We start from the raw sequence: 17,948 nt of genomic DNA, 5'->3' as shown, positions 1-17,948 counted from the left end.
TTTTATTAGGAAAATCACCGCTGCTGTCTTTATTTAGCCTCTTCAAGCCAATCATTGGAAGGGAGTCAAGTCAACCTATATCGATAGATTACCCTAGCTAGACGTAGACATTCGATCACATCACTCACAGCTAAAATATTGTATTAACCTGACAAATGACCAATCACAATGGAATATTTCTGAACGCGAGGAAAGAGACAATATTGTCATATTCAATGTGTGGTCGGTCGATTTAGGCACGTCCTCCAAATCGTTCCATCTATCCACCAGGAAAAAGGTTGTGTTGTAAGTTACCTATCAAATATTCAAAAAAAGCAGTACTTAAGTACAAACATCAGGTCTAAGTCATCATCATCACTCAGTCATCAGATGCGAATAAGGCGATGTCTGCTCGATGGCGGCAAGTGTTTCATCACCAAGCATTCTAAGACACGATATTGATTTAGTTTTAAAGAAAACCTACTTCTTGGCACAAGCGTCAGGTCCGATGATGAGTAGGTGGGAATCGTCAGATGCGAAGCAGGCTCTGAGTGTCGGTTCGACAGCGGCCAGTCGCGGAGATAGGTAGAGTCCCTCCGTGACCCAACCTCCCGAGAGTGCGGGGTACGACAGCGGCGGGCCCAGGACGTCCGACATCTGGAATAGAGGGATGGAGGAACAAGCATGATAACACATGTTGAATTTTATAACAAAATCTAGTTAAATAGATAGAAAATAAGTAATTTATCACAATACATTGGACGCTAAAAATACAAGAAAAATTAAAAGAAATGATATGATGAAATCCTTTTTTTGCTTAATTTATGATTAGTTCCACAATGAATAAAGCTCTATTATACTTTACACATCTAACAGAATCAATAATCTTTGTAGACACTCACCAATAAATAACAACATCTGTAATCGATATCTACACTATTGAATAATCGGAAAAGTTCACCATATTATTACCTCCTCATGGAACTTGTCAATGGCATTTGGTTTGATGATGCTTGCAACACTTCTTTCTATGGCCAAGTAGATCAATTCTTCAGGCGTTTTGTTCACGCCGGTCAGTTCGTTCTGAGCAATGTATTCAAACTGAGTTAGTATATGTTTTACCTGTAATAATGGTCATAGTTAGGGAAATATTTAATTATTTATTGAATTGATTATGGATTGGTAATGTAATTTGAATGCTATCTGACAAGGCTCTTTACAGGGCTGCAAAAAAAAAAAACAAGCTCAACCTCTCGACCCGCGAACGCGATATACCGTCAGCAGAAAACTGACGATATAGCACCATCGATTTGATAAAAAATGCATGATAGATTTTTGACATTGTCTATGGCTGGGACCCAAGGCGATAATTATTCTTTTTGATGAGGTATCCCTTACGAGATTCGTGTATTCCAGGCATTATAGCAAAGGTTCACAAGTTACAGTGAGCGCTTACCATCAGGCAGATCGAGCGGTTTAAGACACTGCGTTTTAAAAAAAACAACGGGTTGCACTCCGGGAGTGCCGACAGAAGTGAAAACTCAATGACTAGTCCAAAATGTCTGCAGCACTATGTATAATTGACCCATCCTCCTTTCTATTGAAAAACTTTAGTTCCGAAATTGCTGGTCAGTGAGCTTGTTTAATATTCGAAATTCAAATTTGTAGCGTTAATTGTTTAAAATTCGAATCGAAATGGTAAAGTTACCTTGCAGACCTCGCATCTAATAGTACATTATTGTCGAGGCTCGGAAGTAGCTACTTGCAGGCTGAGGATTCGTATTAAACGGACGACCTCGGGAGTCCGTTTAATTGAATCCGAAGCCAGCAAGTAGCCTTCCAGCCGAGTCATATATAGTGCTTTTCTCAAAAATGGTACAAGAAATATAAATATAATAGAAATATTTTACAGAATCAACGTTCTTACGTATATATTTTCACAGAAAAAAGTAGAAACAATTGAAAAAATTAGCTTTGCCGCCTTTTTATTTTTTTAATTAAGAGCGCTCTTACAAGAAAAGTCGAAATAATGCAAAATTGATGATACTAGTCGACGAAATTCAGGACTTTCCGCTCATTATTAGATACAATGAGTACTTGTTCCAGTAAAAGCGTCTTCTTATCTTTATAAATATCGTTGTAAATATTAGAAAAAGAACTTATTAAATTAGTAATGATTTTTTTTCTGATGGTCGTTTCCGAAAAACCCCGTGAAGCACTGAATGGCGAGCTCTTATTTGGAAATGTTGAGAATTTTACTCTGCTAAACCTGGCTATTTTGTATTACTAATACCCTGTACTTTAGGCATATCAAACTATATTTTTCCTACATACCTTTGAGAAAGAGAAAATCAAAGTAAAACGAACTCGATTTTCTCTCCGAAACAAGTGTCAATTCCTACGAAAATCTACTTAATATCGAAGTCATTTTCATACTCAAGCAATCTGCAACGTTTGCTTATACTGTTGGTATACATTAGTGTTTATGAAATTCTACTATAATTTTTTGGCAATTTTTTGAAAACTACTCTATATTACCGATGACGCGCGCTGCGCCAGCTCAGTGCCGCGGCAGAGCTTGTAGAGGCAGGACGTGTGTCGGTCGGCTCCGCACATTTTCAACGGCGACGACGAGGTTTTTTATCATTGTGTGCGGCGGGCGCCGTGTAAAACGCTATACTGTGTGCGTGTAAACCGCAACGAGAGACTTTGATCCTAGCACTGTTTTTATAGTATTATAATTTATAATGGTACAGTTTAATAAACTACCGGACAGGATTAAAAATATTTGAAACGACCTGACATTCTATATGTATTTATTTGACTCAAGATAGTACTCAGGGTCTGATGATGGAGCCGGAAGGTGGTCACCGGTACCAATCAACCATGCAACTAAACCACTTCGTGTTTAGGCTCGTTTTATTCGTCTCAACAAGATCTTTGACTTAAGATAGTACTCAGGGTCTGATGATGGAGCCGGAAGGTGGTCACCGGTACCAATCAACCATGCAACTAAACCACTTCGTGTTTGGGCTCGTTTGATTCGTCTCAACAAGATCTTTGGCACAAGATAATACTCAGGGTCTGATGATGGAGCCGGAAGGTGGTCACCGGTACCAATCAACCATGCAACTAAACCACTTCGTGTTTAGGCTCGTTTGATTCCTCTCAACAAGATCTTTGACACAAGATAGTACTCAGGGTCTGATGATGGAGCCGGCAGGTGGTCACCGGTACCAATCAACCATGCCACTAAACCACTTCGTGTTTAGGCTCGTTTTATTCGTTTCTATAAGATCTTTGACACAAGGTAGTACTGAGGGTCTGATGATGGATCCGGAAGGTGGTCACCGGTACCAATCAACCATGCAACTAAACCACTTCGTGTTTGGCTTCGTTCGATTCGTCGCAACAAGATCTTTGACACAAGTTAGTACTCAGGGTCTGATGATGGAGCTGGACTGTGGCCACGGGTACCAGTCTACCATGTGACATTTATTATTGATATATTTTGTGACCTAATAAATAGATGTATAGATGCAGGTACCTATCCCAGCACGTTAAAAAATATCAAGGTACAACCGATATATAAAGGTAAGGGCGACCTTAACAGTTTAAAGAACTATCGACCCATTTCGCTAATACCACTATTTTCGAAGGTCTTCGAGCGAGTACTAAGTGAAAAATTAATGTCTCATTTTTACTCTAATAATTTATTAAACACTCAGCAGTATGCTTACCAACCCGGGAGATCAACCATCGACGCGGCACGCGACGTAGTGACCAGGGTGACCGGCCACCTCGATGCCGGGCTACAGGTGGCAGCCATATTCTGCGACTTGTCGCGCGCCTTTGAGCTGGTTAGTCACCCTCTCATTTTATCCAAACTAGATCACTATGGAATCACCGGCAGCTTCCTAAAAACGATAGCCTCCTTCCTAAAGGGCCGGAAACAACTAACTTCCGTACGCGGAGTACGATCTGGTCTCCTGGAATTGGGGGACGCTGCTGTTCCGCAGGGATCTGTGATCGGTAATAACCTTTTTTCAATATTAATGAACGATTTTACAACCGCCACCGACGATGCGGAAATTGTGATGTTCGCCGATGACTGTTGTGTAATCGTAGCAGCTGAAAATCAAATTCTACTCAAAACTAAATTGGCCAAAGTAATGGATGAAGTAGCAAGGTGGTTCTCGGCCAACGGAATGATATTAAACGTTGAAAAAACTAACATACTCCGCTTCTGCTTGCGAGGTAACAGAGTGCACGATTTAAATATAAGTTGCAACGGCCAATACGTCCCTCAGGTTGACCAAGTGCGATACTTAGGCCTGATAATCGACTCCGGACTAACGTGGAGTCCGCATATTGATCAGCTATGTGACCGCCTGTCATCCGCTTGCTTCGCCCTTGGCAGACTCCGCCCCAGTCTAAACATTAATAATATTAAGAAAGCTTATTACGGCTACTTTCATTCAATACTAGCATACGGAGTCGACCTATGGGGCGATGCTGCAGACCGACTAAGGCCATTCAAACTCCAAAAACGAGCAATTCGGTGCATATCTGGCGTCCCATGGGACCACCCAGCCCAGGAACTATTCAAACAAACAGGAATTCTTACCCTGCCGTGTCTATACATTTTCGAAGTGGCAAAATACGTAAGACGCAACATAACACTGTTTCCGACTCGTGGCAACGCCCGAGGTGCGAGTTCCAGGAGGCCTATTGAACTTAATCCACCTAAGACGCGACTTGCCAAGTCTAGAAAGTGTATACATACGGTAGGACCTTACTTACTTACTTACTTTACTTATTGTCCTATGTCCCCTAGGTGGGGCAGAGGGCGTCCACAGTGCGCCGCCATCTGGATCGGTCTTGAGCTTCGTGCTTGAGTTCGCTCCAAGTCTTCCCGATAGCCTTCGCCTCTGCAACAATAGTCCGGCGCCAGGTCTGTTTTGGGCGGCAACGTTTCCTCTTTCCTTGGGGATTCCAGTCGAGGGCTTGCCTCGGTATGTGGTCAGGATCCCTTCGGAGTATATGCCCAATCCAACTCCATTTCCGGCGCTTGATCTGCTGGTCGATCGGGGTCTCATTGCAGCATCTCCACAGGTTGGCATTTGAAATTTTCTCGGGCCAGTATATACCGAGAATGCGGCGGAGGCAGCGGTTAATACAAACCTGAAGCTGGCGCGAGATGTCTTTTGTGACCTTCCACGTCTCGCATCCATATAGCAATACGGTTTTTACGTTTGACCGGAATATTCTGAGCTTGACTCTCCGTGTCAGTTTGCTTGATTGCCATACGGGGCGGAGCTGTGCGAAGGTTGCTCTTGCTTTGGCTATTCTCGAAGCGATGTCCTCTTCGGTCCCTCCAGTTTCCGACACGACGCTTCCGAGGTAAGTAAATTTGTGGACTTGCTCCACAGCCTCTGTGCCAATAAGGAGCGGCACGGTACTTGTGTCCCTGCACCTCATCTCCTGTGTCTTCCGGGTGTTGACTTTGAGTCCCGCCTTCATTGCCTCACTTCGAAGGTCGTCCAGCTTGGCTTGCATATCAGCGCGTGTGTGGCTCAGCAGGCATAGGTCATCGGCATAGTCCAGATCTTCTAAGATGTTGGACAGTCCCCACTCTATGCCGCGGCGCTTATTGTCAATCGTTTGATGCATGATGCCATCGAGAACAACAAGGAAGAGGAGAGGAGAAAGAAGACACCCTTGTCGCACACCAGCATTTACTTGAATATCCTCCGAGACGAGGCCATTGTGCGTCACTCTACAAGAGTAATTCTTGTAGATAGCCTTTATGAGGTTAGTGATTTTCTCGGGGACACCAATTTCACGCAGCCTGTTCCAGATACTAGCCCACCTTAGCGTATCAAAGTCACGGTAGGACCTAAAGTATATAATAAAATCCAGCTGGAGTTGAAACAAACCACCAGCGACCTATGTTTCAATAAAAAACTTAAATCTAAACTGGCGTCTGACGCATACTACTCAATCGATGCCTTTTTCGAGACCTAACACTGTACCAAGTAGATAATACTATAATATAGGTACTTACACATTAATTTATCTAATAAACAACTACTAGTTCGCGGGCTCAGCCTTGCCTGTCCAACTATGTAAATAAATCTAATAATTAATTAATTATAAGACTTAGCATTAAGCATATATGTACCTGACATGTAAAATTATATTTTTATCAATAAAGAATTGAATTGAATAACTGAACCACTTCGTGTTTGGGCTCGTTTGATTCGTCGCAATAAGATGTTTGACACAAGATACTACTCAGGGTCTGATGATGGAGCTGATGATGATAGACAGGTACCCGTCGCCACCTTCGCGCTCCATCATCAGACCCTGAGTACTACCTTGTGTCAAAGATCTTGTTGAGATGAATAAAACGTGCCTAAACACGAAATGGTTTAGTTGCATGGTTGATTGGTACCGGTGACCACCTTCCGGCTCCAACATCAGATCCTGAGTACTATCTTGTGTCAAAGATCTTGTTGAAACGAATAAAACGAGCCTAAACACGAAGTGGTTTGGTTGCATGGTTGATTGGTACCGGTGACCACCTTCCAGCTCCATCATCAGACTCTGAGTATCACCTAGTGTCAAAGATCTTGTTGAGACGAATCAAACGATCCTAAACACGATGTGGTTTAGTTGCATGGTTGATTGGTAATGGTACCTTCCAGCTCCATCATCAGACCCTGAGTACTGTCTTGTGTCAAAGATCTTGTTGAGACGAATCAAACGAGCCCAAACACGAAGTTGTTTAGTTACATGATAGACTGGTACCCGTGGCCACCTTCCAGCTCCATCATCAGACCCTGTGTATCTTCAGTGTCAAAGATCTTGTTGAGACGAATCAAACGAGCCTAATCATGTTACTACATGGTTGATTGGTATCCGTGACCACCTTAATCATCATCAGACCCTCAGTACCAGTTCGTTTTTAAACCCTCGTTGATACAAACTTTACAACCTATAGGTACCAAATGCAATGACGAAACATGTAAATAAGCGAGTAGGTACCTATAATTTCTTTCGAATAATATACCTTCATAAGTACGAGTATGGGGCTATTCATAAATTACGTCGTTTCAAATGGGAGGAGTGGGGGGGGGGTCTGGTCATCGGATGATGGTAACATGACGTAGGAGGAAACAGATTCATCCGAAGCTTGATTTTTGGATGATTTGAGGAGTGGGGGGGGGGTCAAAAAGCGTCAAAAATAGATGACGTAATTTATGAACAGCCCCTATGTACATTTGCACTGCATTTAGTATTTTCGTACTTACCAAATAACAGTTTTAGAACTTTAAAAGTTAAGTACAGTTAGTGTTGTTATGGTTGATTTCAATATGCTTCGCGAAGGATCAAGAATGTTTAATCCATCATTGTAGTGCGAGTGTGGTAGAAGGGATCGGCGTACTGAGCTCGCACGGCCTGCCGCAGCGCGTAAAATACCTAAACTCGCTCAACGCCGAAATGTAATAGCGCTCTTAATAAATAGAAGTGTATTTTACTGCCGAAAATACGCCAACCTATTTGAGACAGCTAAATAGTCGCGGTACCAACATTATAATTATAAGTACTAATCATCTCTTTGGCTGTTTAATGGGCCTGTGTCTTTATTTGATATGGCCATTTCAACTTTTAAAAAGTTTGGAACACGACAAATAATGGAATTTGTATGCAACATTGCAGTCCCAAAATCGAGACTGCAATGTTTTTAACTTTTTAATTTTTGACTGACCATAAACTACGCGCTTCGCGACCAATTTTTTAAACGTCAAAGTCGACTTTGCCGTCCATTTTTGAGAAAATATATTTGGTCATGATATTTTGAGTTTTATTCACCAGTACTAGAGTTCACTTTTATTAGCGATTTCATCATGATGTAGCTTTATTGAATTATATTTGAGTGATATAAAGTTATAATGTAACTGAGATCCTCGTATTTCAACCCGTACAAGATTAGAACCTTTTTCATGTAATGTCATTGAGTTTTTCTTTATTGATTTAAATGCCATCTAAATGAGTGGCCATCTAAACGTTACGGGCACGTGATCGCCTTACGCTGTCTCGAGTTTATCTTTTTTTTCCCCACCTCAAAAAGTGCCCAGCGCCGCTAAAGAAGTTTTCACTTCAAAAAAACCTGAGTGCTACATACTCACACAAACAAACGCCTTAGTTTAATGCAATAATACAATTATTTTTAAAAATATATACTTACAACCGATAAATTGTATATCTTTATAATAACATCGGATTTATGTGTGTTAAACCAATGGATGCATTTCTTAACGGCTTGCTGTAGTAATGACAGTGCCATCTTTGCCAGTTCATTATCAAACTCCGCTTTTCTCATCCAGTGTTCCATAACCTCTTCTACACAGCTGCTTTCTTCACTGTAATTGAAACAAAAACAAAGTGATATTGATCTTAGACGAGGAGTAACTTCTAAGAAAAATTGTGCCAGTAGAACTAGATATAGGACTTGAACCCGCGACCTCTGCAATCCGTACTTTTCTTAACTTTCTATGAAAATATTTAATTTGTGTTTTTTCAAGTAGACACACTACTATTTAAACTATAAATCGGAATAAATGTCATATACGAAAGGAAAAATTACCAAAGCCTCCAGTGTCTAGAGCTGGAATCGAACCAGCGTCCCCCGTTTACCGGACAGGTGCCTGAATCACTCGGCTATCCGGTCACGGTGGCATGGGTCGAAATTTCCAAGTAGTTTTGGTAATTTTTCCCTTCGTGTATGACATTTATTTCGGTTTATCGCTTTTAACCAACTCAGCTGCGGATGCCTACCAGAAACGCGCAAATCTTTCCATTCCTTTCTCACATGCAACCAAAAAAAAAAATCAAGGCAACGTTTTTGCTTGATAAAAAATTGTTTTATGCTAACCTCATCAGAATGACCCCCATCCGGGACAGCGTGGCGGGCGAGGCGTGGTCCAGGCTGTGCGTCTCGAAGAGGAAGTTCACGTTGGCGCCGAACTGTATGCGCCAGCCGGAGGGCAGCGTCAGCAGCCGGTTGTCGTCCAGCACCGAGTTCAGCGCCTCCACCCACGACGGGTCCACGTCGCCGTCCATTACCACCCAACACCACACGTCTGGGATACACACATATTTACATACAATGCACATATTTATGTATTAGAGTGGTATTCCACTTATCCAATTTCTTTTGACATCAAATTGGACGGGTGGAATACCACCCTTAGTCAAGGAAGACAAAGCTGAGTATGCAACTAAAGGGATGAAACCAATAATTTCACTGTGCTGTGAGGTGGGACGTAAATACAAACAACTGCTTGCTATGATATTAGTATAATGCGCTCTCAAATGATACATGTGTAGCCTTATATACTCTAACACTGTATATTTGTGGGTAAGGTGTAGCACACACTACACCTTCCCTCCTGGAGAAAAAAAAATAGATTACTGTACCTAAAACAAGAAAACGATAATCTAATTTTTTTAAATAAAAATAAGTTTATATGTATAAGAAAATAATGCAAACAAAAAGACAATAGAGTAGGTAATACACATTGTAAAAATAAAATACTATTAACCTCATGAAGAAAAACACATTAAATTCGTTAGGTTTAAAAAATGCATTACTTAGTTTTTTATAATTTCAACATATTTCTTTGAAATACATATTGGTACAATTTTGAATTTAAAATATAAAAAAAAATGTTAAGATCTTGGAATGTAAATATTGACCTCGAGTTATAAAATAAAGTTCTGCATGTACGGGATACATTACGTACATAATTATGCATCATTTAAAAATTATAATTATTTCTAAAGAAACTTACTACCTAAAATACATTTAAAAATAAACAATAGACACGAGTTTAGTTTTAACATTAAAAGAAAAACACACAAAAGTTAAAGTTACTTAATAGGTAGGTAAATACTAAATATTTAGACAATTTAACACAAATTTTAAAGCTTACAGAATATTATACCTATATATATATATCCAATAGGTACATATCCAAAATTCCAATTCATGTATATTTAGCTATACAATTATTGTATACCTAGTTGTTAAATGAGTCCGTCTACATTAATGTTTCGATCGAAGGTACCTATGTACATCCTTAGTTGTTCTTCGTCATAATGTAAAAAATAGTAAATTCTCGAGTTTATTGTATGATACATATATTCGTGTATACGTATGACTTGCAAGTCTATCCTTTTTCTATATATTTATTTAAGGCGACGGTAGCGGTGGGTAAAATTTCAGATTCTGTCAATTTACCCCATTTCACACACAAGCGCACTTCACGCACACTACCTCACTTTACTGGGACAGGTCAGTGACCCATCATGTTTTTTTTAAGATTGGACTTTTAGTTTAGTATTGACCACTAGCCTCCTTTGAGGGTAAAAGCGTTCCATTGAAAGATGAAAGAGAAACAATGCATTTAATCTTGCTTTCCTTGTCTGTTCATGTCACACGTGACGTACTTACCTATGTAATTAATTTGATTGTTGACTGTTTTACTACCTAATATTGCTTTGTCGAGATACGCGTTTTGTACAATTAAAGCGAATAAAACAAGATGTCATTAAGTCAGATGTAAAATGTTATTTACTACTCTATACGGTTTTTCATAAGGTGCAAAATCCATTCAATAGGAATTTAAATAAATAAAGTTTCAGCAGGGTGGCAATTCCATTTTGGCGGATAAAGCGAAACAGAATAGTTCTATCGAACCTGCTTACAAATTTTCACGAGAATCAGTTGAGAAATGTGATCTGCAAAGGAGAACATACAAAAGCATTTTTGCCCAAGCTGAAACGGAGACCTTTGCTAACGCTCGGCCAATGATGGTTTAGGTACACCTATAAAAAATGGTTGTCCCTGCTGTAATTTTAATATCTTTATATTTCAACGGTATAGTTTTGCCTTCAAAAATAATCGGTATCGCTAAACAATAGCGGTACCTTACTACTTATACGTTCACGAAATCGGTATCTGCATAACTTGATTGTTAGTAAACTAACCTGAAAAATAATCTCAAAATCACCGAAACATTTATGTACAGTCACCTGCAATAATATGTTACGTCATTAGCGCCAACTTTGCCTCCAGGGAAACTTTGCCCAAAACGACAATTTTAAACAAATTCGTTAATGTAGAAAAAATTATAATAGTTATGGCCACCCTGCTATTTTTAGTAGAAAATAGGTTATATTTCTGACAAAACTATATACCAAACTTGTGCATAACTTGACTTGGGAATTTAGAGTTTGAGCGAGTTGTCTAATATAGGGTATATTTCGGCGGGCATAAAATTGATAAATAATGAATGCAAGTAGAAAAAATTGAGAACCCTTTGACAAATATTTCCGGGTTTGAGTTATAACACATGAAGCATAGATTATGTCTATTGAGATTTAAACTAAAAAGGCCTAAAATACACAAAAGTTTTAGCGGTGGGCAAAGTAATCCGGTAATTTGGCATCTATACCAACATTGCCCACCACCAAAAACGGATTAGGGTTGTCACTTTCATCTAATTTACCCAACTTCGCAAGTAAAAGAAGGTTATGTTTGTACACTAAAATAAGTTTATAAATATATACTGTATTTAATTTGTCACGGGCAAAATAATCAGATCCACGGGGAGACTCAGAACAGTGCCGCGACGCATGGCACTTTCATGCAAAAACCCGCGAGTAATCGGCCCGACATACTACGAGCGTCTACCCGCTGAATTACGAACGGAAACATCTGACGAAACATTTGAACGTCAACTGAGAGTCCTTTTATTGGATAATCCACTTTATTCTGTAAATGAGTATATGACCCTGACATTTTAAATTGAAAATTGAATCGTATAAATTTGACATGTTCTCAGTTATTGATTTATGTATATTGTAATATGTACCTAGTATTTTATTTAGAACATGACGATCATTAAGAGATACTCGTACTAAGTTATTACCGTATTTTGTTTTGACATGAATGGATAAATTGTTGACATAAGATTAATTATTGCAAGACATTTTTTTAATTTGTATGTATTAAATAATATTATGTAAATATGAATGACGATCATAATATAAATTCGTGTAGATTAGTCTAGCATAATTTATAATGTAATTTAATATTATGAGAATAAATATCTAAATCTATCTAAAATCTAAATCTATCCTTTATTTAGATGTTTTATCCCGTTAACGAATGAAAAACACAACAAAAATCATATTTTTGGCCATTAAACTATTGTAACAGATTTTCTCAAAAGTGACAACCCTAGCCTTTGTAAAATGCTTAGGCGAGCCTTATTTGGAAATGGGCAAAAACGGGTAGGCAACATTGCCCAGCAAATTTTTTTTAAAGTTTTTACACTTATCGCTAAGTTATTAACAGGGAATGGTAGGATTGCCCAAAACCTTTAAGTGATCCTTAGACATCATCATCATACGAGCTGTATTTGAATACCAAATTGACGTGGGCAATGTTGGCGAAAACCCCGGATATCTTTGCCCGCCCTCTAAAACGCAAAAAAATGAGTAAAAACACGATAAAAAATATTTTTTCTTTTAAATAAACTGATGCGTTTGATCACAATGGACGTGCTGAGCAAAAAAAGTCATATGATGTGATGTTTTTTGAGAAATTCGTTTTAAAAAATAAGCGGGCAAAGTTGGTGATAATGACGGTACCTACTCTTCGAAGGCCGCAAAAATATGTGACATGGTCCTATGGTTCTACAAATAAGATCGTGTCAGATATTTTTGCGGCCTTCGTTGTGTAACATAAATTGCAGGCGACTGTACATTTGGAATAATTATTTTATTTAGTTTGAACGAAAGTTTCAAGTTTAGTACGAAAATACTTCAGATATGCAATATGCACAAAATGTAGACCTAATCGAAATAAAACATTGCTTTTTATAGGTAATTTATAAAACATTCGATACATAGGTATACATAACAATAACTAGAGCGCTATTGGCCTGTAAGCTTCATCTCGGTCTCCAAAGCCGCAAAAACTCGCTAGTACTTAGTGCTGGTCTAGCCGTTATTTTTTCTTGAAGATTTTCAGAGAACAGCACGTACACGCATTATACATATAGACGGAACGAACCGCATAATCATTATCATTTATTCGTCGCAATCCATGGTATTACAGATCTAGGTACAAGACTTTCAGGTATTACTTATACGAATTACATAACTCTTTCTGTTAATAGGCATTATTTTAAGATAAAAGTTCTATAATATAATACAAGATTACAATTGTCATCAAAATTCATTGACGTACAGAAGTCAAATACGTTTTTAAACTGACGCAAAATGATACCAGCATAATAAAAATTGATCCCAATCAGTAAAGATGAGTCTTTAAACTTTTTTCATTTTAAGCGAGTTTTGAAGGAACATAATACTTAAATTCGACTGTAATCGTATTGTTTTAAGATAGTTTACTGCGGTTTTCAACCATTATAACAGCAAATCAAATTTAAATGAGACGCGAGCTGATATTTATGTACCCTATTTTTTGAAATACAATTTATCTACTGGTATACTTTCTCGTGTGCGTATATATTTTAATGTCAATATAATTGTCAAAAGCAAGAAAATCAAGCTGTCATTTTCATTTGAAGAAGTACACGTGTGCTCCGGTGTAGCCCCAACGGGCATCTGACTTGAAGAAGAATTTTGAGTGATGTCGTCAATGTATGGAAATTGTTCGAAAGTTTACATTTGAGATTGAATTTCTGTGTTGTCTTTGTGAGTAAAAATATAAATCGATAATAAATTGGTAGCTGAATTATCTAGCTTTCAGAATCATACAATAATTCAATTACTGTCAAAGACAAAATTGTTTTGCTTCTGTCTCAAACGGAACTCCATATTTTGTTTTTTTGATACTTTTAGTGTCGATTTGTAGAGAATAACAGCAAATTAAAAATACAATGGCATGAAGAGTCGGTACACGGTTTCTTCGTGAACAAATTTACGTGTAATTTAATGCAATTATTAAACATTCATTGAACAAATTATGGTTACAAAGTGAGGTCTAAATCGAAAACGTCATATACCGGCCCCTTAAGACGTCACTTTACTACTTTATAGTATATATTTTTTTTATAAACACTTGAAGTGGGCATTTTATATGCATCACTTTGGCAAGGGTACACAACGCTTTTATACACGTGGTCGGCCGACCTTAATATTCATTTATTTATTTGCTCAGGATACAAGGATATTTTAATTTTGCGCGCGCACACATACATAATATATTTATAATCACATTCAGGCAGTTCTTTTAACACTTCCTTACATCATAACCTTCCATGTGTCCAAGGAGTCTCCACAATTGATACTCGACCGAATCATGGTCAGACATCCAAGGATTCCGTGCCTGCCTTGTATCCTGGCGTACCCTTGCTATACCGTATCGCTCAAGGCCGCCTCTCGGGCCACCGAAGATGCGATAGGCATTTTTATTTGTCAATTAGGTATTTACTTTCATTTCTTTCCTCTCAACAACAAACAAAAAATAACAACATTCAAATGCAATCACTTAACTCACAGCAATGAAAACGTCAACAAATAAGAATTTCAGCAACTCTTAGTTGATCAGGCTAATCGTCCTTTGAAAAACTTATCCGTTTCAGTTCTCCCAACCACTTTACTAACGTACTTTCCCAACAACAAACTATTTTCTTTTCAATTAAACAATCCAAGACCAACCTATCCATTATTTCACATTCAACACCTTTTTGAAACTTCCATAACATTCAATTACTTATACCTATACATTATCAAAACTTGCGATCCTTGAAAACCATCGTTAATCTTTACAGTATCATGCCCATATCTATAAAAACTGGTCTACACAAACTCTACGCTTTCGCTGTTTAACTATTAACTCATTCTTCATAAGTAGCTATGTAATTGGTGTATAATTCTTGTATTAACTAATCTAGTCACTCCTTGAATAATATGTCAGATCCACGTTATTATAAATAATAACAAATTAAGTCCGGTACACAAAATCTTTTAAAAATCTTAAATACGAACAAAAACATTTGTATACTAAAACACCAAATCTATGTAATGGTTAAAAGTCGGTGCGGTCGGTCTCTACTAGCAATTAATAAGTATCATTATGATAAAATTGATAAAACTTAAATAATCTAAAACTGTGCACAATGCTTCATTTTAAGACACCTGTTACTGAAATTTGAGATGTAATAACATACTCTCTGCATACCAAACCGTTTATGGGAACTCTTTCGCAACGCCGCGCTATATTTGTATTGTAGGTACTACACTCTAATACTCGTATACTGATTTACAAGGAATGATTTCTTTTTTTAATATTTTTAGCACGTTATATGTAACACAATTATATAATTTAAAAAAAAACAACATGTACATATCGCTGGAGCAACCTGTGTTAAAATGTATATAAAATTAGATCACAAAAAAAAACTATTTATAAAAGTGAGAAATATTAAAGTAAATATTAGGTAATTACCTATGAAATTGGCGTTTTGTTCGGAGAATTTCAACGAAACACGAATTTCCATACAATTAATTTTGCGGATATTTTTTTGATGGCTAATTCAAACCAAACAAAATTTTTCCAGTAATTTTTGACACCTTTAAGGTATGTTTTCAATATCTCCATTTCTTGAAAATTGGTACCATTAGAAAAATATAAGTAATTTTAATACTCGAACCGACAGCACATGAAAAGACCTATTTTCAAGGCTTAATTCTGAACACTTAACAATAAAAAATAACAATTAATTGCTGTCAAGCAGTTTGGCGAAATCATATTGTAGTTTTATTGTAATTGTGTATGTACTTTTGTAAAAAAGAAAAAAACTAGGATCAGACTTATATCTATGAACAAAAACGCCAATTTCATAGGTAAGGACCCAATATTTATTTTCAACTAACCGTCCTTTTAACCATATAACGTACTATAAGTATAAATTTAAGTGGATACAACGATATCCTTCATATTAATTGCTTATTACATATATTATTGGCAATAGCTATAATTTTTTAAATTAAAATTAACACTCAATAAAGTACACTGGTTAATTTATCAAGTTTCACAACGAAAACAAATATTTAGTTCAAAAGTTTACCTACAAAGAAATAAAAATTCTAAAAATATTATTTACCTACGTACAGTCGCCATCAGATATATCGGAGCGGCCAAGGTGTTCACAATATCGGAACACGCCTCTATTGTCAGGGCGTTAGAGCGCGTGTTCAGATATTGTGAACACCTTGGCCGCTCCGATATATCTGATGGCGACTGTACCAACAATTAATTATTAAAATTTTCTTATAATCGTAACCTAGCCAATTATTTCACGTCAAGCACCTCTCTGTTTGCGCTGTTGCCGCCGTTCTCGTATCGTACCTCCTGCCCCGGGCTCGCCATCCTAGTCCAGGGACACCGACAACTCCCGGCTGCATACTATCCCAAACCGTTTATAATCCATAATAAAGTCCAGTCTTGTTGTACGTACGTAATACACTCTTGAAAAACGGTCCATTTATTTAAATCGTTATATTAAGGTCACTTCTTCACTATTTATTATTTTAGTCACTTCACTAAATGTTTTTGCAATGTTCTTCACATAGTCTATTTATAACTTTTCTAGCACTTTCTCTATTTTATGTGTTAATTTGGAAAAAAGTTTGAACAAGGTCACATAATTATTAATTACGATCTTCTTTGGCTCGACCTTCACTGGCCGCGCGGCGCGCCGCCAGTGCAGCACAAGGCCGCACTGGCAGGGTCGCCATGTGAGGTGGGACGTAAATACAAACAACTGCTTGCTATGATATTAGTATAATGCGCTCTCAAATGATACATGTGTAGCCTTATATACTCTAACACTGTATATGTGTGGGTAAGGTGTAGCACACACTACAGTGCTTCTTTGAAAAATAAAGACCATATCGGAATCAGATATCAGTATAAATGGCGGACTAACTTCTAACTTCATTCACATGCATATAAATTATGTCAAACACGGAATGTAAATGACAGATATATATTTTTTTTTCTATTATACGAATATATTATGAGTACAGTCACCTGCAATAATATGTAACCCGCTCTTATGGCTCTACAAATAAGATCGTGTCAGATTTGCGGCCTTCGTTGTGTAACATTATTGCAGGTGACTGTACGTAAGTAGTGTAAATGTAAATTTTCGTGACTACATACGAAAATTACTTACGGATAAGGGGCTGTCCATAAATTACGTCATCGATTTTTGGCGATTTTTGACCCCCCCCCCCCTATAATCATCCAAAAATCATGCTTCAAATGACCCCATTTCCTCCTACTTCATGCTACCGTCATCCGATGTCCAGACCCCCCCCCCCCCCTAATTTGAAATGACGTAATTTATGAATAGCCCCTAAAGCCTCTTTTGCAATACACGGCTCGATTACTTTTAATAGCGAGTGGCTCAACAATCCTGGTTCAAGACTTTGAATGAATAAGGTGTTAATGCAATTTTTCAGCTCGCTGTAAAACTGTGTTCATGTGACACACATACATTTCGTTGTAGGCTGCTGATTGCATATTCTTGTAGTACAACACACCTGCAGGTTGGTTGGAGACCTGCAGCGCGGTGGCGGAGATGACGCCGTCGCTCCACTGCCGCGTGTCGGGGTCGATGTGGCCCAGCAGCCAGCTGCGGCTCATCGCCTTCGGGCTGATCGTGTACTCCACTATGTAGCCTTGTAGTACAACACACCTGCAGGTTGGTTGGAGACCTGCAGCGCGGTGGCGGAGATGACGCCGTCGCTCCACTGCCGCGTGTCGGGGTCGATGTGGCCCAGCAGCCAGCTGCGGCTCATCGCCTTCGGGCTGATCGTGTACTCCACTATGTTTCTGCCTTGTTGCACAAGGGCCT

The 17,948-nt window shown here is 38.2% G+C and overlaps 1 protein-coding gene across 1 annotated transcript in view; it reads right to left on the bottom strand.

Moving 5' to 3' along the window:
• LOC134806906 (cytoplasmic dynein 2 heavy chain 1) overlaps nt 1–17,948 on the bottom strand; it is a 113,419-nt gene that overhangs the window by 47,194 nt on the left and 48,277 nt on the right. Inside the window, exons 36-40 of the mRNA XM_063780329.1 lie at nt 17,790–17,946; nt 8,921–9,128; nt 8,234–8,408; nt 952–1,101; nt 464–636 (exon numbers count right to left, since the gene is read on the bottom strand). Coding sequence (XP_063636399.1) covers nt 464–636; nt 952–1,101; nt 8,234–8,408; nt 8,921–9,128; nt 17,790–17,946 — 863 coding nt within the window. The remainder of the gene's footprint in view (nt 1–463; nt 637–951; nt 1,102–8,233; nt 8,409–8,920; nt 9,129–17,789; nt 17,947–17,948) is intronic.

The sequence above is a fragment of the Cydia splendana genome, chromosome 3, assembly GCF_910591565.1.
Source record: "Cydia splendana chromosome 3, ilCydSple1.2, whole genome shotgun sequence".
Lineage (NCBI taxonomy): Eukaryota > Metazoa > Arthropoda > Insecta > Lepidoptera > Tortricidae > Cydia > Cydia splendana.
Note: the sequence above shows the minus strand (reverse complement) of the source record. Positions and strands in the feature narration are given on the sequence as shown.